At 44.3% G+C, this 23,879-nt stretch overlaps 2 protein-coding genes across 9 annotated transcripts in view; both read left to right on the top strand.

The window, feature by feature from the left end:
- LOC105935735 (rho GTPase-activating protein 21) overlaps positions 1–4,763 on the top strand; it is a 133,474-nt gene extending 128,711 nt beyond the window's left edge. For 6 of the 7 annotated variants that reach the window (XM_036125446.1, XM_036125445.1, XM_036125443.1 and 3 more), the window contains 2 exons: positions 325–356; positions 2,465–4,763. In XM_036125446.1, the coding sequence (XP_035981339.1) occupies positions 325–356; positions 2,465–3,967 (1,535 nt within the window). In that variant the 3' untranslated portion in view covers positions 3,968–4,763. The remainder of the gene's footprint in view (positions 1–324; positions 357–2,464) is intronic. The other variant, XR_004927454.1, reaches the window with a different exon arrangement.
- A 5,572-nt stretch (positions 4,764–10,335) lies between these two features.
- Positions 10,336–22,693, top strand: LOC105935755 (apolipoprotein D). 2 transcript variants are annotated; one of them, XM_036125538.1, is made up of 5 exons: positions 10,336–10,475; positions 14,856–14,974; positions 15,230–15,351; positions 21,836–21,921; positions 22,013–22,693. In XM_036125538.1, the coding sequence occupies exons 2-5, from the start codon at positions 14,864–14,866 to the stop codon at positions 22,273–22,275; spliced, it is 582 nt and encodes a 193-aa protein (XP_035981431.1). In that variant the 5' UTR covers positions 10,336–10,475; positions 14,856–14,863; the 3' UTR covers positions 22,276–22,693. The 2 variants fall into 2 exon arrangements, with proteins under 2 accessions (XP_035981431.1, XP_021179120.2); XM_021323445.2 differs by having other exon boundaries at positions 10,337–10,475; positions 14,850–14,974.
- The last annotated feature ends 1,186 nt before the right edge of the window (positions 22,694–23,879 follow it).

The raw sequence follows: 23,879 nt of genomic DNA, 5'->3' as shown, positions 1-23,879 counted from the left end.
TGCTCTCACCATCGTCGCCTCCAGCAGAAGCTGTTTCTGCCGAGGCTCCATGCTTTCCATGTTCAGGTGTGGGTGTGGGTGTGTCAGAGTGGGGAAAGACCGTCCCGTCCCAGGTGGACCTGACGCTCATCTGTCTGTCTGCAGCATGGCCTGTCGTCCTCACCTCAACGTTCTCACGCTGTCATTCATCAACATGACTCTTTGGTTCCTCTTAAATCATTAAATCCCCTGTGTTGCACCTCCCTTGTCGTGTTATTCTCTTTAATGTAAAATCATCTAACGTGTCTCTCTTTGGTGTTTTTTTTCTTATCTTTCTCCCCACAGATTCACCAACTAGTGACTCGGCTAAATCAAAGGTGAGTCCAGGTCACTGATAGTTAAGGATTACATGCGCTGGGAATAAAGTGGCATGACAGAAACGCTTCGAAGGTCTTACAGCCCCAAAAAAAAAACGCTGGCTCTGCTTTTGAAGAATCTGTTCTCTTTGCCTCCGATCTTTAAAAAAAAAAAAGGGCTTTTAGATTTAATTTTTCTTTGACAAAACATGAGCAGGTATCGAAAATTTAGTTAAATGACATTTAGTTAATCTGCTTATAGTTTCTGAGCTAAACTCTAAGGAAGAGAGTAAGGATGTTTCCGAGAGGTTTCAATTCATAATATTAAAGACTGAAACTGCCATAATTGAGATATAAAATGCCTAGAACGTTTATTATCATGTGCATAATGTAACGTTTCTTCCTGTGCATCATGTGTATAGATGATACTTTTGATTTCACAATTTCATTTCAGTTAAAATAAAATACACAGTAACATCAAAGTAGCACCCTTAGGCTCAGTTTATACAGTTGCTACAAAAAAAACTTGATATTGGGGTGAGTTTCACTTTAAACGCTCATCTGTCTGCATCAATTTTTCTCCTTTTGGACATTTCTGGGTTGTTGTGGGGAAACGATGACATCTAGTGGCAGGATGCTGTTACTACACAGTAAACAAAATCAACATTCGCTAGAGGAGGCACAGTTTTAGCCACTTTATACACTTTAAAAACATATATAAACTACTTTATAACATGATGTGCCATTTTTGGCTCTTGAGGGCCGGATAAATTGCCTTGACGGGCCGGATTCGCCCTGCAGGCCTTGAGTTTGACACATCTAGAGCCATATTCACCCTATCGTACTGACAAACACTTCAGCTTTGAGCTCCGTCTTTGCGCTGGAGACAGACAGGCTGGACTTCCTGTGTAACATCATCATGTTTGCAGATGATATTGTGATCTTTAGTGGGAGTAACGCACATTTATTTGTATAGCACATTTCAGTACAGAGACAATGCAAAGTGCTTTACGTGATTAAAATATAGGAAAACAAAACAGAATAAAAGCAAGTTGGAAACAAAATAGAACATGGGAGAATAGAAACTAAAAGCAAATATTAAAAACAGTTGGAATACAAAGTTGAACTAATGATGTTTCAGTAAAACAGTTTAACTAGAACAGTCGAAGGCAGTCGTAAACAAATGTGTTTTTAATCTTGATTTAAAGAAACTCAGGCTTTCAGCACTTTTACAGTTTTGTGGAAGTCTTTTCCAGATAAGTGGAGCATAGGAACTAAATGCTGCATTGATAACAAGTCTGTGTATTTAGGTGCTAAGCCATTCAGGGATTTATAGACGAGCAAGTGGGGAGAAAAAAGCATGGAGAGGGGGAAGTTTACTCTGGGGAAAGAAAGAATAAGCATGAAAGCCAGACAGAATAGATGAGCGTGAATAAGAGGAAGACACGTGTGAAAGTGAAATACATTCGACAAAGGATGTTGCATATGTAGCTGCCAGGTTGGAGGGAAACAGGAAGGTTAATGGATGATTTTGAAGGAAGAGAGAATCAGCTGAGATGCAGACTAATAATCTACCGTAGCCATCCTCAGAAAGACGATGAAATAGTGTTTATACCTGTAATTCTTTCGTCCTTTGTTTTTTGCAACATTGCTGCTTTTATTCCAGCCTGATTATGCAAATGCTGGAATCTGGGGGTAAAGAAGAAGTATATATATTTTTTTGCACATGTGTAAATATCTCATAGGTTTTCTTGACTGCGGTAGTTCCGGTCGTACAAACAGTCTCAGAGGCGGTCAGTAGGGGGCGCTGCTTCTCACTGCTGCTGCTGCTGCTGCTTTCTCGCTGCTCCTCCTCGGCTTCATGGCAGTGCTCGTGCCTTTTGCAGCTTCTGCTTCACCTGCTTCTGTTTCAAGGCTGCATGCAAACAGTAACGATGTGCACCCTCCTTATGATGCTGCTAACGACCCTCTCTCTGTCCACCTCTCTGATTGGTGCTTCTCAGGAGCAGGTGGAGTACTGATTTAAGGGATGAGGGCTTATTTTGTCCTGTTTGCCACTTTAACGTTACTCACCTGTGCATCCCTCTCTTTTCCTCCACCCCGTCTCCATCCCCCTCCCCCCCCTGCAGGGTTCCTGGGGTTCTGGGAAGGACCAGTGCAGCAGAGAGCTCCTGGTCTCCTCCATCTTTGCTGCCGCCAGCCGCAAAAGAGTGAGGCCAAGGGAGAAGCCGCAGCCTAGCAGCTCAGACGACGACCTCGAAGCCGTGTTCCCCAGAAAGGAAGTCCCCGGCCAGAAGTCGCTGCAGACCAAGGCGGCGAGCGACATCCGCCACAGCCCCAGCAACAAACCGAGGGCCGAGGAGAGGACGGAGAAGGGGAGATCCCTGGAGCTGGCATCCAAAGCTAAGAGGGAGCACAGAAACTCGTTATTCCTCAAAGAAAAGACTCCCCCACGTCGTCCCTCGCCGTCTCCAGTTGTCAGCCACCGCGCGGCCGCTCAGAGGAAGGTTTCCCTGTCGGACGCCCCGTCCCAGGTGGATGAAAACACCTCCGACCTGGGGACCATGAGCTCCGGGGCGTCCATCCCACGATCCAGGCCCAAGAAGTGGACCGGGGGGGCGTCGCTGGAGCTGCCCGCCGGCGCGGGGCAAGGAGCGGGCGCCGAGGTGAGCTCCATCACCTCCGACTACTCCACCACCTCCTCCATCACCTTCCTCACCGGCGGCGAGTCGAGCGTGCTGCAGGGCGGCGAGGAGGCCGACGACGAGCGCAGCGAGCTCATCAGCGAGGGCCGACCCACGGAGACGGACAGCGAGGGCGAGTTCCCCGTGTTCGCCCCTGGAGGCGGCAGCAGCCAGTCCACGCCTCGCCCCAGGCAGAGTCAGGAGGAGACCGAGGCGAAGGCGGCGGGCGCCCAGAAGCAGGAGGCGCGGCGCCTCTTCCCCACGTACAGGATGATCGAGTGCGACACGCTGTCCAGGCGGTGGTCCCTGAGGCAGAAGACGGACAGCGACTCGTCAGCGGAGGGCGCCGCGGGCAGCGAGGGGCGAGCGGAGTCCTCCAGCCGCTTGTCCCGAGTCCTGGAGGTGATGAAGAAGGGCCGGTCGTCGAGCAGCGTCAGCTCCTCGGAGCGCCCCGAGCCGGCCTGGCACCTGAAGATCACCGAGCGGCTGAGGTTCCGCATACGATCGTCCGCCGACGACATTTTCACCGCCAGGAGCCAGGCCCCCGACGCCCGGGGCAGGAAGAAGAACATCCGGCGGCGGCACACCATGGGCGGGCAGAGGGACTTCGCAGAGCTGGCGGTCATTAACGACTGGAGGGAGCAGGGCGGCGTGGACGGGGCCGCCGATCTGTCGGCTCTGGACCGCCTCAAGCCCAGGTGCTCCTCCCAGGACCTCTCCATCGGGGACTGGATCACACGCGAGCGCCTCAGGGGCTCCGAGCCGAGCCAGGCGGTGGCCCCCAGGGCGGAGCCGGAGGACGATCGCCTCAAAGGTCCGGACGCCACGCCGGAGCAGGTGAACGGCGGCGGGAAGCCCGATAAAACCCCGCCGGGGCCGGACGGCCACCCGCACAAAGTGCCCGGAGCGCACGTGACCCGCTGCTCCCGGTTCTACCAGTACCTGTAGGCGGAGCAGAGTAAAGTGTGAATGTGTGTATTTTAGCACAATATTTTTTTATACTAAAGTATACTTTCTGTATCTACTGTACATACTGTGTATAAGCTCTGACGATTGTTACTTAAACCAACGTTAAAAGACGTCCTCTGCTATAATACTGGAACGGACCGGAAGACGAAAAGGTTGCGGCGGGAGGACTGAATGTGTCGCTCCGGACGATAGCGTCTGCGTTTGTACGTCGGAGCGCCGACGGCTGCTTTCTGAGCTGCGTCCTGCGGGGAGTTTTATTTCCACAGCGCAGCCGGAAGAACTGGAGGTCGGATAGAGTTTTATCCCTAAAAAAAAAAAAAAAAAAAAAAAAACGACGGTAATGATGAAATGCTAGTATGTAACGCTTCGGTACATTAGTGTTTTTTTTTTTTTTGTGTGTGTCCCCGGGGAAAAAATGAAAAGTCTGTTTTTACATGCGCACGTTGTTTCTATCTGCGCAAAGAAAAAGTGCCTCTTTTGTTTTCTTCTTTAAAGAAAGCAGATTTTATAAATCGGTCGTCACTCGCGGGAGGATTGTTTGAAACGATGACATCCAGTTTTCAGTGAAACCTTCAACTCCAGCATTTGTTTCGTTACCACCCCCGCCCCCAGCTGTGCTTCTAAAGCGCAGAAGAAGGCTCCAGCGCCTTTAACGTGGGGGGAAGAAGAAGAAGAAGAAGCTGAATGATACGAATGTTTGCTGCAGCAGAGCATGGGCTCAGTGCCGCCTCGTCCCAACAAACACTGGAAATAAATAAAAATCTAATGTACAGTTTTGCATTGCTGCAGGTTTTTATTTCCTAATTTCTCCTCTTGCACATTAACAGGGTGGAGGTTGCTTTTCTAATTTTCCCATTTGGCATGTTCCCAGACCTCAATGAATAAATTAAATGATTTATGTTCAGGAGACAACAAAACAGCTACAAAGGATATCTCTGCAGTAAAAGTGTTATGCTGCATTCCAGTTAATGTCGGAACTTGGAAATTCTGGCTTCTGATCAGAAAAATCTACTGTAGCGGCTGCTATAGTCGTACTTTCCCCTCGGAAAGTCGGATAAATTGAATTAAAGGAGCAATAAGTCATATATTTACTGTAAAATCAACCTGAATCATTATCATTCTCTATACACAAACAGTCCTCTCCATCAACAATGTCTTAGTTTTTTTTCTCCTTTCAAACCTTTACTTCCTGGTATAAGAGAGTTCCCAAAACAGAGCGCAGTATTTGGTATTTTATTTTGGCAAAAGAGCAGCAGCCTCCAAACATGGAAGCCAGTAAGAGAAGCGGACCAGAACTAGAACAGAATACATCACATTCCTGTCCTGTGTAAGTAAAAAATTCACAACAGCACGCTGCTTAAAAACGGCATATTAGATTGCTATGACTGGTAAGCTGTAGTACCGATTTGAGCCACAAAGTGTCAGTATTACTTATAGCTCCTTTAACGCTGATTGTCAGATCCAACATGGCAGCTCCTTGCATCAGCAAATACAAGCTGTGATGAAATACAGTTTATTTTACAGACAGTGTAAGAGTGCGTCCAAAATCAATGTAACATGTAGCGGCTGCAACTCTAAAATGAACAAATTAAAAGTGTAGCTTTAAAGGACGTTTCTAAGAGGTACTACTAACAAAAACAAGCTTTCCTGGTCGTCGCCATATTCGAATCCTCACTATTTATTATTATCATTTTTCAGGAATCCAGACTTCTCCAACTGTATTAACTGGAACGCTTTTTACTCGGGTTTACCTCATTTTTTTATTTTCTGAGGCAAAAATTAATGCAACAATAATAATAATGCAAACATTGGGCGTTTTTCATAGCGTGGCTTAAAGTAGAATATGTTACGCCAGCAGTGTGAACATTAAAATGATTATTAATGTCCGGTCCCAGGTTTTTGGCAAAAAAATCCCCTGTGCCGATATGATTATAGAAATATAGACGTCAGAATATGACAGCTGCTACCACATACTGTGACCGTAATGTAAAAGAATAAATATTTTAAGCAAACATTCCGGTGGCTTTTTAATGCATAAATTAAATGAAGAGTAATATTTAACCTGTGACATAATGATTATTAGTAGTTTAGGAGGTCAGGTTGACAAAAACCTGGCACCAAATATTGACATGTTTATGTCTGCATTGCTGCCGTAACTTTTGGCACATCTTCTACTTTAGGCCGAGTCCATCATTCAGGAGGCTTGATGTTAACATTTATCAGTGATGTGAAGTAGAAATATTTTTTCCTGTCACAAAATCTGCCACTACGTCACATAGCGGAGTCTCTGATTGGTTGCCGCTCTGCGTCCAGCTGCAAAATAAGCTGATTTTGTTTGTGGTCAAGCCAAACAGGCAGCATGAAATGCGCGGAAAGCTTCCAAATGCACAGCGCAAGATGTGCCTGATGCGCTGCCAGACGTCTCAGATATGGAAAGCTGAAAGTGCCACAAAACACCACCTTAGCTGTGTTTTACGGCATCCTGACTGTAGCACCCTCAAGGAATACCATGGCACAAAGTTTGCTGAAAAGTTTAAAACTATAGCTATTATAACAAATGGTCCAGTGCTTTTAAATAATCTTAGTGGGGTTTAAAGTAATAGAATATTCTGACAGGATGTATGTATGTTGTAAAACACAGCCACTGATACATTTTTATAATTTTGTTATTACTATATACACAAACACATTTTGCTGGTGAAGATTCTCAGTCATCCAGGTCATGGTCATTCCAAAAAAAGTAAAAAAACAAAGCAACTAGACTTGTTTTCCGTAGTTGAAGATCAAAACATCGTTCCTTTCAGCCAGGCCAATAACAACCCTAACGACTCCTCGTTACAGAGGAGTGGACCAGTTTCGGTTCAATCTGCTGGCTTAATGGCTTTAACGACCGCCCATTACTAAGGGGTGGACCTGTTTCGGTTGAATTTGCATGTTATCTAAGCCATTGCAAGGCCTTTGTTGGGCAGTAGTATAAAGTTTGGTACTCCACACTACTCCAGACTTTTTGAATTGAAAAAGCTTCCTGGAGAGGAAGCGAAACGTCTTCAACTATGGAAAACAAGTCCAGTTGCTTTGTTTTTTACTTTTATTTATATATATATATATATATATATATATATATATATATATATATATATATATATATATATATATATATATGCTGTTTATTCACTAATGTCTAAAGCGCTGATGCCTTCACGGAGCAGATGCAATTTTGGAGAGACTAAGTCACAAAAACTTGGACTCTGTTTATAGCATCCACGTGTAGACCTGTATCTCTCTACCCAATATTCTAATCAAAAATATAAACAATTTCTTTTCATCTTACTTGTGAAAAGTCATCCCTCGAGCCCTGACGTCAATAGTCCGTCGATTCAACAAAAATAAGCCACACAGTGCTGAGGCATCATTCGTCTGTTCAGCTTGAATCAGCAGGATAGTGAAGAAGGTCGACCGCCCCAAGATGGCGGCCGTAATTTCTGCGCCGCAACAGTCAATGTGGGCTCTACTCTTATATAATGTCTATGTCCTGCAGAGACTTAATCCTGCAATAGACCCCTTGCATCTGACGTCACAGTCACGTGATCGGGGGTGCGCGCCTCCATCTTGGTGGGCAGGCTAGCCTGACAGCCCGTCTACTACATGACAAAACGGGTGATTTAGAGCGTACTTTTAGTTAGTTTACTTTTGGAATCTAAGCAATGCCTACGACTTGTTGTGCTCCCGGTTGCACAGAGAGGCATTCCAAATCGTTGGATGTACGTTTCTGTCGTTTACCGAAGGATGAGGAAAGAAGAAAGAATTGGATATTTTCAATGAAAAGAGCGCAGGCAGACCCTCCCAATGGACTGGGGGAGCCAACATACTACGAGAGAATTTGCAGTCTACACTTCATCTCCGGTAAATTACAACTTAATTCGGCTCTAGTCATTGTTCTACTTAAATAGCGGCGGAGGGGAGGTAGCTATCGCTACACGGGCCGCAGAAGCTGCCCGTGTAGCGATAGCTACCTCCCCTCCGCCGCTGTCTGAAGCAGCAACAGCGGCTTCTCCGGCCCGTGTAGCTGTTGCTGCTTCAGACAGCGGCGGAGGGGAGGTAGCTATCGCTACACAGGCGGCTCTCCGGCCCGTGTAGCGATCGTTACACGGGCCGGAGAGCCGCCGCTGTCTGGAGCAGCAGGAAGCGAGTGCTGCTCCAGACAGCGGCGGAGACAGCAGACAGCGCCGCCTCCGCCGCCGCGGCTGCTGCCTCCGCCGCCGGAGAGCCGCCGCTGTCTGCTGCTTCAGACAGCGGCGGCTCTCCGGCCCGTGTAACGATCGCTACACGGGCCGGAGAGCCGCCTGTGTAGCGATAGCTACCTCCCCTCCGCCGCTGTCTGAAGCAGCAACAGCTACACGGGCCGGAGAGCCGCCAGCATTTCACAGACTCGCTCCGTCCCTTCAGGCTTTTGCTGTGTGGATCTGGCAATCTGATACCATCAACCATCAACTTACTCTTAAAACGATCTTGTGATACGTTATCTAAAGAAGAAAAATACGTGGAGAACTAGTCATTTCGTCAAATGGCGTGCCAACCAATATGGCCGCCACGCAAGGGGTTCTGGGTAACGGAGTCACGTGGTTGCAAGGGGTCTATAATTGGTTCCCCCCTTAAATAACCACTAGATGGCGAGATGTGAACATGGAGGACAATGATGGAAAATGTTATATAACAGGCTGCTACACTGACTTATAAAACGCATTTTTGCGTCACTTTTAACCAGACACGTGGTAAAATGGATGTTTTATGGCCCTGTTGGCTCTCCATACCTGAAGCCTGTCCACATGTAAATCAGATGCCTTTGTTGCCCAAAAAGCTTGTGGTCTGACGCAGCATAAAAGAAGTGGACGAAGCAGACGGACCAGTTTAGATTGTGGCGTGGCAAAAAAGATAAGGATGTTGACTGCCACGTTTAATTCAGGTCAAAGGGACGAGGTGATGTTTTCTATGGAAGTGAAAAGTGAACCCAGGTATTTTATTTTAGTTTAACCGGAAGCGCTGGCAGTGGTGAAAAGATCTGATCTGGGGCGAGATAGCGCTTGACTGGAGTTTAAATGCACAATACTCAAAAAATAAAAACATTTTCTCATCAAAAGTGTTCAAGCTCATCTGTGGTTTTAAGTTTCTGGTGATGGAAGGACATAGAAAAAAAAAGATCCCTAAAGATTTGATTCATTTTGGGGCCTCTAAACTGTGTTAGATCAGTTGTCTTTAATTCACCTGAGGTTCTTCATCTGGGTCAAACAAAGCTTTGGTGCTCAATATCTTTTAGAGGGGATTATGCTTTCAGACTAAGCCAATTTTGGCCCAGATGACCCAAAATACAACAAAAGAAATGATGAAAAGCCCTTTGATTCGCTGCCGATCAGTGTTGTTTCTGTGAATTGTGGAAAATACAAAATGTAAAAGAGTTGGTGCAGGTTCCTTATCATTTCTAAAAGTCCTCTTCAGAAATTAAAGCGATAACATTGTTAACGCTTACATCATGCTGCCACATGTTAGACGAGCTAAAAACAAGATAGAAATAGATCAAATATATACATAAATTGGCATTTCATGCTCTTTTATTCCCCATTCCCCTGTTTAGTTGCCTTGGTGGCATATTAGCTGGGGAGCCTCTTCCACTGATTCTATGGCTGATCTTTAATTATAGTAAGTGGCATACTCTATTAGTATCAATTCCAAAAAAGCAACCAAAATGAGTTCAGTTTTGAAAAAAGAAAACTAGAAATAATTATAACAAAATCAGCAATATATCAGTGCCTCAAAAAATCCCTTTGAAATGTGTTTTTATTTTTAATCATACTGAACTGCCTAAAGCAGCTCAGGCACTGTAGGAATGTCAGATGACTAATTCATGACTTTGTGTTTCTCTGAGATTGGAATCCGACCCAACAGCCGAAGAAGATAAACTATTCAGTAAACACTACAGGTTGGTCTGTTGGGCAGAAGAATTATCTAATGTAATAAAAAAGCACGGTGGAGAATCTGTGGTGCTCTGGGCCCAGTGAGCTTTCAAAAGCCCTAGATCCTTTATTAAAAATTCTATTTAAAAATCTAATTAACTGAGCCAGAAATGTGAGAACCTGCATGGAGCGAAAGAGACGAGCACCTGAGAGAAGAACCTGGATTTTTTTGTTGAGCAAGAGACGTTTAGGCTCCAATTCTGGGAAATGTTGGAGCAGAAAGTTCAACGCGGCCCTTTTTTGTGAAAAGGGGTGTGTTACAAAGCAGATGAATAAATCAAGTAAGTTTCCACACACCACGAGTAACACCCTTTGTTGACTCTACATAAAAGAAGGAATTGACATTTAAAGCCATTGTCGACGAGTGAGCTTCGTGTTTCAAGAGTGACGCAAGCAGGAAGCCAGAAGCTCATCGAGTTCTGCAGATTTTTAGTGCAAAGCGGACTCAAACCAGCACCTGACAGCATCTCCGAGCTCAGGTGAGAAAACTCAACACTGTCAGGTTTTATTTTCAACATTATTATATATATATATATATATATTATTATATTCTGAGCTCAGGTGAGAAAACTTAACACCTGTCAGGTTTTATTTTCAACATTATTATTTATATTATCATATATATTCTGAGCTCAGGTGAGAAACCTCAACACCTGTCAGGTTTTATTTTCAACATTATTATATATATTATTATATTCTGAGCTAAGGTGAGAAAACTCAACACCTGTCCGGTTTTATTTTCAACATTATTATATATATATATATATATATATATATATATATATATATATATTATTATATTCTGAGCTCAGGTGAGAAAACTCAACACCTGTCAGGTTTTATTTTCAACATTATTATATATATATATATATATATTATTATATTCTGAGCTCAGGTGAGAAAACTTAACACCTGTCAGGTTTTATTTTCAACATTATTATTTATATTATCATATATATTCTGAGCTCAGGTGAGAAACCTCAACACCTGTCAGGTTTTATTTTCAACATTATTATATATATTATTATATTCTGAGCTCAGGTGAGAAAGCTCAACACCTGTCAGGTTTTATGTTCAACATTATTATATATATTATTATATTCTTTAAAACAAACAAACAAAAAAAAAACAGGCGACCTTGACAAAGTCCTCAGGTAAGTTTGATTAATTCATTTTGGGATCCTGCTTTATTCTACTCTCCTCTCAGCATTGTTTTACTGTAAAAAGCAACAAAAAAAGCTGCTTAAAAAAAAAGTGTTTAAGATTAATTTATTTAGTCAAAGATTATTCAACAGAATATTAATGGATGTAAACGTTTGAACCTCCCTGTTTACGCCACATGTCTTGCTTGTTCTCCACCACCATGACAAATCCTACATCGTGAACAATGCAGATGAAAAGCTAGCAGCCCAGCGCCAACATGGTCTCTAAACTGTCCCCACCCTTAAATTAATACTTTGTTGATGTACCTTTTGATTTAACTTCATTATTAAGTCTTCATAAGTCATCAGGTGGAGTAAAACTCCTTAACCTGGACTTGGCTGCTGCAGGATTTTGCTAAAATCTACTTGTTTGCGTCTCTGGTTCCTTAAAGCGTCCCAGATGTGACGTGTTAATAAACTCGATGTGTGCCGTATATGTTAGAAAAGATGGATATAGGGGATATAATGGACAAAAGCAGAGGTTTGTCTGATGGGTCGTTAATGTGCTAGGCAGATGGAAATCCTCCTGTTTTGGCCGCTAATTTGACAAATATCAAAAGATTTAAAGCTGTTGAGATAACAAAATCTTTTCTTCAAACAGTTTCGACACCTGAAAACCTTGGGAGCTTTTATTGTGAAGTATAGAAACAACAATGATAAATGGGAACGTCATCATCTAGAGCAGGGCTCAGCCAACCTTCACAACCCAAAATAAATTTGTCTCTAGCCGAAAAAGCCTCGTGAAACAAATGAGTTTATTGTTTTTACAGGATCTATTACAGGAAATTTGTGTTGGATTTAAATTAAACAACAATTTTCCCTTTTTTGGTTGTAAAACAAAGGTTTTCCTAAAAGCCTTTACGTAAAGGAAATAATACATTTTCTTCAGTGGAACGTTACATTTACATAGAAAAATTACACAATTAGGTGGAAATTTTAGGCATACACCTGTGAAAACACCCAGGAAGAGCTGCTTAAGCTAGCATTACTTTTATTACCTTTATGGTTTCAAAAATTGTCCTGTTCTTTAGCACTTTCCTGGGAAAAGTTATCAAAAGATACATTAAACGGCTGTAGATTTCAAGAACCTAATTTACTTGTAGGGTTGAGTGTCAAGGTTTGTAACGTCAAATCTATAAAAAGAAACATTTTCACTTTTATTTCATGTTAGTTGGTATTCTACCCACTGTAGTTAGTACAACCTGAAAAATGCTGCAGGAATGTTAGTTTATATTTAAACGTAAGTTTCTCTGCAAAATAAAAAACTTGATTTCTAATTATTGGCTAAAGTCGGTCGGGCTTCTACAGCCGTGATAAGCGTTTTATCCACCAGAATATAAAATAAAATGTTTTAAAATTAACGTGTAGTGTTCAGAAATAGACAACAGGGCCCGGCACAGACCGGTTATCTAATAAATCATGTGAGAGACCCGCTGAAAGAAAGAACTTGATGTTTCTGCGTGGGGTGTGTTACATCAGGTGGTTCCGACGTTGCTCAAGAGGCCGCACCTGGTCCTAAAAACCCAAAAGAATGTTGTTCTAAGTGTGAACAAAGGTGTGAGAATCATTGGTATGTAGGGTTTAGGTAAGAGTCGGGACACCTGGAGAAAACCCGATCAGGTTTTATTTCCGGTTCCACTCTGATTTCAAAAAAGACGTCTTGAGATCAAATTCTTTAGACATCTCGAGTAGAATAAACAGAAAAGGTAAATAGGAATATATTTCTTGTGAATACAGTGTGAACACACAGATTTTCCACGAAAGAGGAAGACGTGGTTGGTGCAAATATGCGTGATGTTGATGTGGCCAGGGGTCATCAGAGAAACAACCTGGGGGGAGAAACTGTCTGTTTAAAGCCTAGAAAGCTTTTGTAATGGATGGAACGAAGGTCAGACCCGATGATCCTCTCTGCTGACCCGATTGCTCGTTGCAGTCCAGACCTGTCCTGTTTTGTGGACGAGTCAAGCCACGCAGTGATGGATGAGCACAAAGCAGACTGAGTGACGGCCGTGTGGAACAGGTCCAGCAGCTTTCGAGGAAAGTGGAGTTGCTGCAGGAAGTACACCGCTGAGCCATATAATACACTGTAGTGCTGATTTTGCCGAAAAACTGAAGTCACTGGCCGCCATCTTGCTACTCCCTACTCTCACAGAATCCCATAGGATTTACTTGCAACAACAAGCAGTTTTCTGGCTGTGTGAAAACGTTTCACAGGTAATTCTACAGTCAGTGGATTTACTAACACTATCAACTACTAGGAAATTATGTGCTGAAATATTTTATATGTTATTCATATTTTATATATATATATATATATATATATATATATATATATATATATATATATATATATATTTAAGTATGTGTATATGTGTATATATATGTGTACATATATCTAAATATATGTTTTTGTATATTGTTATTTATATATTTATAAATGTTAAATATATATATTTAAATGAATAAAATGCAAAATATTTCAGCACATGACTTTCTCAGTACTTGATAGTTTTAGAACATAACATAAAAGTATATGGCATTTGACATTTTAAAAGTCTTAAGCCCCCCCTGAACATGAAAAAAATCCTCGTTATTCGATGCTGTAGCGCACATATTCCCTAGTTAGTGGAGGAAAATAGGGAGTACCAATATGGCGGCCGGTGGCTTCAAAGCGACTCGTTCAAACAGACGGTGATTAGCACTCCAGTGTATAATATAGCTCAGTGGTACGGACCAGCTCAGGTCCTGAGAAAGGCTGTTTCCCAGGAACTGAGAGCGATCCACGGCGTTCTTAGGGATGGTGATGGGAGAAATAACATGCAAAGAAATGATTGTGCAACATTTGAACAGCAGAGCAACATATAAAATCCATAACATCCACCGGAACTTATTTAGACCAAACACGTTCACACTGAGATGCCGTCGCTGTACGTTCTCCTGACATTCACACGTCGGTATCTCCAGCCAAAGCCATATTTTACGCAGAGGTCCGATTTTGATAAGAAAAGGTCAGTAAAATAACACTTTAAAAATCCATTTAAGTTTAAAATACAATGTCTTTATGTAAAAATATGAATAAAACAAAACCGAACAGCAGAAACGGATGCATATTAGTACTAAAATGCACCCTGAGAAGTCACTACTACAGGTGAACGCTAATTTCTCTATTTTCTTTATCTGTATATGAGGCCAGCTGGATTACAACACTGCAAAAACGGATCTAAAAATAAGTCAAATGTTCTTAAAGTTAGTGTATTTATCCTTGATTTGAGCAGGTAAATAAGATTATCTGCCAATGGAATGAGTATTTTGACCCCTAAAATAAGATAATTAGACATCCTGCACTTGAAATAAGATGATTGAGATGAATTGTTTTATATTTTAGGTGCAAAAATCTTATTCCATTGGCAAATCGTCTTATTTACCTGCTCAAATACACTAATTTTAAGAACATTTTACTTATTTCTAGTTCTGTTTTTGCAGTGAAGCCGCACTGAGTTGCTTTACAAAGATCAAATCATGAAAAATCAGGCAAACTCATGGTCTTCACACCTATTTCCTGCTGCTTCACATCACTCGAAGCATAGAGTACATGTGCATCAGTAACCTGCTGCTGTTTCCTGTCTTAATGTCTGCACTGTTCCCTCTTAGCTCCAGAAGCAACAATGTCTCCTTCGTACTTCATCGTCCTGTTGCTGCCTCTGATCTCAGCTCAGACAATTCACTTGGGCGGCTGTCCCGATGCGGATGTGCAAGACGACTTCCAGCTGGAGGAGGTAAAGCTGAATAATAATTACACGAAGTCGGTGAAGATTCTCAGTCATCCGGGTCATGATCAATCCAAAAAAGGTTAAAAACTAAAACAACTGGACTTCAAATATGAAGCTGAAGATGTTTCGGGAAGCAAAACGTCTTCAGCTTCATAATAGAGGTCCAGTTGTTTTATTTGTTAAGATTTTTTGGATTATAGATGAAGTCATCAACAGCAAACCATCAGCTTATCAAACATTGTCTTTTGTTTCTGTTCACAGTACATGGGAAAGTGGTATGAAATAGAGAAGCTCCCTGCCTACTTTGCTGAAGGAAAGTGCATTGAGGCAGACTATTTACTGAAGAAAGACGGCACCGTCCAGGTGGTCAACTCTCAGGTCGTGTGAGTAATTCTGCTTTTCTTGCAACGACAAGTTAGTAGACGCTCTGACGTCTATATATATATATATATATATATATATATATATATATATATATATATATATATATATATATATATATATATATATATATATATTCATTTCATTCACTGTAAACGTAAAAAGAATTGAAAATCGATGTGTGTTCTTTTTATGATTTTTTTAATGGCAGGGCAACAATATTTTTTTAGCTTTTATGTTTTGCTCATTCATTTCCAACTAACATGGGTATTTTATTTATTTTGCGACATTTTTATTCACAAGTATGAAATTAGGTGTTCCTCTAGCTTGCTGTTTATTTGATGCTACATTTTTAGACTAAGGTCAGCAACGGATTTCTAGTCTCTACTAGTTTATTTCCAAAACTAAATGTCTATTCAGAATCACACATTAGCATTTTCTTTTATGTTCTATATTTTGGTAAGGATGTATTCAAGAAATGAAGTAAATTCTAGCTTTCTGTGTCATGGTGCAGCCTTGCCTGCTGCACCATGGACATTTCATGGCACTCTCCACCTTCCATACAGCTCCTGATTCCATGCTCAGTAATCATCTACACCTGTCAGTCACTAATCAGCCAGTACTCAGCACACCTGTCAGCCTCCCTATTTAAGCTCCCTGCATTCAGTCCTCCCCTGTCGGTTCGTTCTGTTGGTTTCTGTTTACTCTTGTGGATTTTGTGCTTTGCTGCTCACCTCATCTTGTTCTCATCCAGCCTGAGTTCTCCGCTGTGACTCTGGTCCTGTTCTCACTCCAGTCATGCAAGTATTCATCCAGTCGTGCTGTTGATCAAGTTCCGGTTCTCAAGTCTCCATGCTGCTGTGCTGCTGGTCCAGCTATCTTCATGCTCCGTCTCCGTTCTGCTCGCCAGCTCCAGCCCTTTACAGCTCCAGCCTGGTCTGAACTCTGGTCATCTTCCTCCACAATTCATCATCTTCAATAAACTCTCTTTTTAACTGTACTCTGTGTGGTTACGTTCGGGTTCATCTAAAAACATGACAGAACGAACCGACCATTTGAACCCGAAACCCGCACAGAGTTTTACTGCAGGAACCGGCAAAATGGATCCTGCTCTGTTCCCGGACAGCAGCGCAGCGGAGCACATTCTCCAGGAGAACGCGGGCCTCCTCATGGAACAGGTTCGAGGTTGTCTGGATATGATCGCCACGCTCAGTCCACCTTCAAGGCGGGTGAGTGCAGTGGCTCAGGTGCGGAACATGCTGAAGAGTAAAACAGAACTCTTACCATATTTCGAATTCTCGGGGGTGTACGAAGAGCTCGACTGGAATCAACGGGCTGCAGTTGCCCAGCTCTTCAGCAGGCCACTTCCACCCAGACCTCCGCCCTCCAGCCTGTCCATCTCGGCAGCTGTTTTTGGCGCTGCTGATTCGGCCTCCTCCACGTCAGCGGCCCCTACTGCACCTGTTGCTGAAGCTGCTGCTGAGTCTGCCGCTGTTCCAGTTACGGATCCAGCCTCTGTCCCTCTCGCTGTTGAGGCTCCTGCTGCTACTGTCTCTGCCACAGCTCCTGCTGCCTCATCACCACCCGGTCCCTCCCGGCGCAGACGTCGGGTCCGCCGGCACATGACCTTCCCCGAAGCCCGGCCAGATGCTGCTGTTGCAGCCGCACCAGCTGAAGTTGACGTCACCTCTCTTCCCCTGGTGAGTCAGTCCGACAGCGTTGCGACTGTCCCAGCAAGCCAGAGCAGAAACCATCTTGTTCCTCCTCAGCTCGGTCACCACCTCCACAACACTCAGCTTGCTCCCCGGGTGAAGTCTTCAGCCGCTGCTCAGAGGTCCACGCCTCGTCCAGCCAAAGCGCCCCAGATCCATGAGACCCAGCTGTGGGACTTCTTTTACGGGGATAGGGATGACCTGCTTCCCTATCGGGCCACACCAACATCAGAGGTTGAGGTCTCCATAACCCCGCCACCGGCTTCATCAGAAAGCCCTGTCCCTGCTCAGCCCGCAGCCAAAGCCTCTGCACCTGCTCAGCCCGCAGCCAAAGCCCCTGCACCTGCTCAGCCCGCAGCCAAAGCCCCTGCACCTGCTCAGCCCGCAGCTAAAGACTTAGTTGTTGCCCAGGCGGCCACAGAAAGCCCTGGTCCTGCTTCGCTGGCTGCATCAGAGGAGCCTGGTACAGAGCATCTGGTTGACACCAGTACGGCGTCCGACGCAGGCTCAGAGCAAGCCTTTCCGGCGTCCGAGGCGGCTCTCGAGCACGCCAGTCTGTCGTCCAACGTGGGGACCCAGGAGAGTCCACCGCCTACATGTGACGCAGTAACCCAGGAGGGTTCACCGCTTACCATCAACACGGGGACCCAGGAGGGTCCGCCGGCCGCCGTCGACGCAGAGACCCAGGAGGGTCCGCCGGCCGCCGTCGACGCAGAGACCCAGGAGGGTCCGCCGGCCGCCGTCGACGCAGAGACCCAGGAGGGTCCGCCGGCCGCCGTCGACGCAGGGACCCAGGAGGGTCCGCCGGCCGCCGTCGACGCAGAGACCCAGGAGGGTCCGCCGGCCGCCGTCGACGCAGAGACCCAGGAGGGTCCGCCGGCCGCCGTCGACGCAGAGACCCAGGAGGGTCCGCCGGCCGCCGTCGACGCAGAGACCCAGGAGGGTCCGCCGGCCGCCGTCGACGCAGAGACCCAGGAGGGTCCGCCGGCCGCCGTCGACGCAGAGACCCAGGAGGGTCCGCCGGCCGCCGTCGACGCAGAGACCCAGGAGGGTCTGCCGCCTACCATTGACGCGGGGACCCAGGAGGGTCTGCCGCCTACCATTGACGCGGGGACCCAGGAGGGTCTGCCGCCTACCATTGACGCGGGGACCCAGGAGGGTCTGCCGCCTACCATTGACGCGGGGACTCAGGCTGGTCCGCCGCCTACCATTGACATGGAGACCCAGGAGGGTTCACAGCTTCCTGAAGCCTGTAGCCAGGCGTTTCCTGAAGCCTGTAGCCAGGCGTTTCCTGAAGCCTGTAGCCAGGCGTTTCCTGAAGCCTGTAGCCAGGCGTTTCCTGAAGCCTGTAGCCAGGCGTTTCTTGTATCCTGTAGCCAGGCGTTTCTTGTATCCTGTAGCCAGGCGTTTCTTGTATCCTGTAGCCCGGCGCCTCTTGTATCCTGTAGCCCGGCGCCTCTTGTATCCTGTAGCCCAGGGCCTCCGGTAGCCGGTAGCCAGGATTCTCCTGAACCCTGTAGTCTGAGACCTTCTCCAGTGTCCTGTAGCCCGGTGTCGCCTGTTTCCTGTAGGCCGGTGTTCTCTGAAAACCGCAGCCAGGCGTTTCCCGAAACCCGTAACCCAGGGTCTCCTGAACCGTGCAGCCCGGGGTCTCCTGAACCGTGCAGCCCGGGGTTTCCTGAACCGTGCAGCCCGGGGTTTCCTGAACCGTGCAGCCCGGGGTCTCCTGAACCGTGCAGCCCTGTGACCTCTGTAGCCTGTAGCCCTGTGACCTCTGTAGCCTGTAGCCCTGTGACCTCTGTAGCCTGTAGCCCTGTGACCTCTGTAGCCTGTAGCCCTGTGACCTCCGTAGCATGTAGCCCTGCGACCTCCGTAGCATGTAGCCCTGCGACCTCCGTAGCATGTAGCCCTGCGACCTCCGTAGCATGTAGTCTTGTGACCTCCGAAGCCGGTAGTCCTGTGTCCTGTGGCTTGACGCCACCCTTAGTCGGTAACCCAGTGTTTTCCAGGGTCCTCTTCCGCCGCTGGCCACAACAGACCATGTCACTACGTCGGGGTCGCCCTCCGCCACGCCCGCATTCAGCCCTGCCACGTCGGGGTCGTCCTCCGCGACACCCCTTTCGGGCTTGCCGGCTCCGCCGTCGGGGTCGCCCACCTCGACGCCCAAGTCTAGTTCTGCGTCGTCGGGGTCGCCCACCACGACGCCCACATCTGGCTCTGCCACGGCGGGGCCGCCCTCCTCGAGGTTTCGATCGGGCGATGTTGCTCCGCCGCCTGCCACGTCCTGGCCGTCCTCCACGACCACTCTATGTGGCCTAGCTGCTGCCGGTCTCCTAGCAGCCGTCACTGCCTGTGCCCATAAGGCCCCAGTGTTCTCTAGTTACATTTTTTTCTAGTTCTGCCTTAGTTCTTGAGTTGTTTAGCACCCCTTAGTTTTTATTTTGCACGCCTTTATTTTTGAGTTATTTTTCACTCCTTAGTTTTTGAGTTACGTAGCATCCCTTAGTTTCAGAGTTATTCAGCGGTTCTTAGTTTTCCTAGCGTTTAGTTTTTGAGTTCTTAGTGTTCGTTTATTACCATAGTGCTTGCTAGTGCTCCTATGTTATGTTAGATTACCTTTGTTTCCCTGGCGTGTTTGGACGCCCTCTGTTCCCTGGCGTTTTGGATTTTCTGGTGTCATTGAGATCCCTGTTTCCATACGTGCTGGCGTTTTCCTTTGCCCTCTAGTTCCCCCGGCGTTTCCTAGGTTTTTTACTGCCAGTGTAGTTTAGATGCTTTCTTGTTTGCCTACGTTTTCTTCTTTATTTTGGTTTGCCCTGGTTGGGAAGTTTTGGTTTAGACTCTAGCCCTCCATCCAGTACCTCCCTCCGCCCACCCTGGGTGGGTCGTTTTATTTTATTTATGTATTTATTTTTTTTTATTGGATTCTTTTTGGGCCGTCTGGAAGCCGGCCTTAAGGGGGGGGGGGTGATGTCATGGTGCAGCCTTGCCTGCTGCACCATGGACATTTCATGGCACTCTCCACCTTCCATACAGCTCCTGATTCCATGCTCAGTAATCATCTACACCTGTCAGTCACTAATCAGCCAGTACTCAGCACACCTGTCAGCCTCCCTATTTAAGCTCCCTGCATTCAGTCCTCCCCTGTCGGTTCGTTCTGTTGGTTTCTGTTTACTCTTGTGGATTTTGCGCTTTGCTGCTCACCTCATCTTGTTCTCATCCAGCCTGAGTTCTCCGCTGTGACTCTGGTCCTGTTCTCACTCCAGTCATGCAAGTATTCATCCAGTCGTGCTGTTGATCAAGTTCCGGTTCTCAAGTCTCCATGCTGCTGTGCTGCTGGTCCAGCTATCTTCATGCTCCGTCTCCGTTCTGCTCGCCAGCTCCAGCCCTTTACAGCTCCAGCCTGGTCTGAACTCTGGTCATCTTCCTCCACAATTCATCATCTTCAATAAACTCTCTTTTTAACTGTACTCTGTGTGGTTACGTTCGGGTTCATCTAAAAACATGACATTCTGAGGTTATTGTCTTTATTCTTAGTTAAGTAAAGCTAACACAAGCTAACCAGCAGGATGTGTTGGCCTAAATAAACATTATATTTACCTCCTAGAACTTAAAATTTTAATGTTTTAGGTTTCATGTACCTACAAATAAACTGTACATATGTGCAACATGTCTTTTCTTATATATTGCTTCTGATAAACTAAAGCTAACACATCTGTTTACGTTTTTAACCACAGATAAGCTAGTCAATAGGTTGTACATTTTTACACTAATTCACATTAGGAAACAGAAAGTTTAACTCCCAGAACTCCATATTTTTATGCTTTATCTTTTATGCATTTTTATATGAATAGATTTCTATAGAATATCTATTTTTCCCATTATCCACGCTGAGCTAAGTTAAGCTAACCAGCGGGTTTTCAGTATACATCACAATAAGTCAAATATTTAGTACCTAGAATAATACTTTAATATGTTTATGCACTTATATGTTTTATTTTTTTTTAATAACAAAGAAGACCACAACTATTTCTGTGTTTATGCTAAACTGTGCATGTTCACATTTTTTTTAACCCCTATCAGTATTTTCAATGTTCAAATTTAATATATGAAAACACAAATTATATAAGAAGTTTTCAAAATGGTGAGGAAATATGGTGATTTACTTTCTCATTTTTAGTGTGTATGATAAGCTAAGCTACACAAAGTTGAGCTAAGATAAGAAGGTTGTGCATTCTGACCTTCATACTCAAATTAAAAAATATTTTATTTATTGTTTGGTTCAGTTTTATGAAAAGCTAATTGTACAAGTTGTTCTCAGAAATATGGGGACAGGTGAGATTATTTATTCTTTTAAGTTTTATGCTAAGCTAAGCTAACAAGGGGGTTGTTTAATAGGGAAAACATCTCTATATCTCTTGACAACATTTTTAATACTTACATTTTATAGAATGAAAAAGTTGGACATGTTATTTATTGTGATAAAGAAAAGCTGGAACTTATTCAAATGTATCTGTTTTACTGACAAACTAAAACAGACAGTGTTGAGACGGTGCAACAGTGTATTAATAGTAATAGAGTCAGACTATCTCTTGTTTGTGTGCTATGGTAAGCTAAGATAACCAACAGGATGTCATTCTTTATATCTTGACTAATCTTTTGAGGAATAAATTCCAATCTCTTTTGAAATGATGAGAAATCAGTTCTGTAGAAATGTGTTTTTTTATTGTGAGACCCAATCAATGGCTATTAAGTCCCGTAAAATCTGTTACAGCCACGGTGAGAGGATGGCGGCTGAGGGCATAGCAAAGGTTATGGACGAGGATGAACCAGCAAAACTTGGAGTCAGCTTTACATCTTGTAAGAGCTTCGTATATATATATCCCTTCACCATCTTTCTCTTCGTTTTCAACTCTGTAAATGGTTTGACATTTCCGTGTTATCCCTTCAGTCACCCCTTACAGTCCGTACTGGGTTCTGAAAACCGACTACACCAACGTGACCGTTGTGTATTCCTGCACTAACTTCTTCGACGTGTTCCACCTCGACTACGCCTGGATCCTCTCACGCTCGCCCTCTCTGCCCGAGGAGACGGTGCAAGACGCCAAAGACCTGCTGATGAGCGAAGGGATTGACGTTTCTGCGATGAAGCCCACTGAGCAGGACTGCCACGAGGATGAGGACGATAACAGCAGCGAGGAAGAGGAGGACTAGGGAACAATAGTATTGTTCTTTGACCGTCTCCTCAGAGTCGTTGTGTTTCAAATCTTTGTTGATTCTTTTAAATAATACTGACAAATAAAATCAGGGAAATGTCAATAACGGGCTTCCAGGAAAGTAATTTCGTACATATTTGAATTAGGCCATCATTGAGGTGACAGAAATTATACGCAACAATTTTCTTTGATTTAGATTGACGTTGTCTCCACTCTGTTCCCAGTTTTTACTTCATATGTTCAACAGCATTATGGAAACATCCTGGGAAACTGCTCACCTTTGATTTTGTATGACTTATATGGTATCTATAGAGAGACAGGTGCAATTCCTAAACTATATTACCCAAACGTGCTAATCAACTAATTGCTTTGGGGATTAAGGGCAAAAAACTAATAAAATTTCTTCATGCCTTTAATTGGTTTGTCGTCATTGATGATGCGCTGTAGAATAATGTAGAACTGGTTTGTGTGTATGTCTCCACATCTACTGTCAGAAGAAATTCAGGCACATTAAATCTAAAATCTCGGAGCGTTCTCAGATCACACCAAGGTGCCATAGATGTATTTTTTTTTTTTTTTACAAGATCAAGTTAAAGTAATTTTAAAATAACTGTTGTATAAGTGGAGATCTATGCACTTCTTCACAGGAGAACACAGTGGTTTGTACCTTTTGTGAAATTATGAGTTCTTAGTTTCATATGCTTGGTCAGATCATTTTCCAAAGCGCAGGATTGTCATTGATTAGAACAAATACAGCCTCAAAGTAGCCGACGTCTCCGTGTTCCAGATATGCTGCTTTCGTGGTAAGGAAGTGGCCCCAGAGGTTTGTTTGTATTCAAAACAGTCTGAAAACAACTGTGACGATTATATTATTATTGGTATATGCGCTTTTGAACGGGTCAATGAATGGACATAATTTCCCTTTTAATAGCTAGGTGTCAGAAATGTTGTGAATTTGAGGGTCAGTTTCTTTTTGCAAATTTTGTGCAGTCAACTTTTAAAATACACTTAAAAGCAGTGTGCGATTTGCAAAAAAACAAAAAAAAAAAAAACAGAGGGGGGGGGGGATCATTTTAAAAGTTTTATTAATGAATAAAAGTTTTATTAATAATGGTTAGCTAGCAGCTGCTCTTTCAGGTAGCTAGCTATATCCAGTAGGTTAGACTATTGTTTTTAAACTTGCGCCATCTACTGTCGAGACTCGGAATTGGATATTAGTTTACTTTAACCGCTTCGAGCAGAAAACATATTAATACTCTTTAAAAACAAAAAAATTAAATATACAAATGTGAAGGACACAAGACAGGTATTAATATAAATTTTGAAAAATTCATATTACTTATTTAGATCAGAGGGGGGAGGAATGTATCCCCCCCAGGGATAAAACATGAATGACCAGAGGGGGGGACATCAGAAACAGAGGGGGGGTAAATCCCCCCCCAGCAAATCGCACCCAGACGGAAACATGTTTTTTATGACGCCTGCTGTCATCACAATTATAAGATTCAAAGCTTTAGTCAGAAGCAGGAACATGAAAAAGGAAAATGATTCACAGAAACGCAACACATCTAGAATTTAATTGCTAAAAAAGCAAACTATGAT

Source organism: Fundulus heteroclitus, chromosome 21 (genome assembly GCF_011125445.2).
Source record: "Fundulus heteroclitus isolate FHET01 chromosome 21, MU-UCD_Fhet_4.1, whole genome shotgun sequence".
Lineage (NCBI taxonomy): Eukaryota > Metazoa > Chordata > Actinopteri > Cyprinodontiformes > Fundulidae > Fundulus > Fundulus heteroclitus.
The sequence above is the reverse complement of the archived record's forward strand: the minus strand, read 5'-3'. Positions and strand labels throughout refer to the sequence as shown.

What these genes read in the sequence shown, in the direction of transcription:
- LOC105935755 (XM_036125538.1), top strand. Translation starts at nt 14,864, where the DNA reads ATGTCTCCTTCGTACTTCATCGTCCTGTTGCTGCCTCTGATCTCAGCT. An exon ending in ACGACTTCCAGCTGGAGGAG is followed by an intron (nt 14,975 to 15,229) that starts GTAAAGCTGAAT and finishes TTCTGTTCACAG; the next exon opens with TACATGGGAAAGTGGTATGA. An exon ending in GTGGTCAACTCTCAGGTCGT is followed by an intron (nt 15,352 to 21,835) that starts GTGAGTAATTCT and finishes AATCTGTTACAG; the next exon opens with CCACGGTGAGAGGATGGCGG.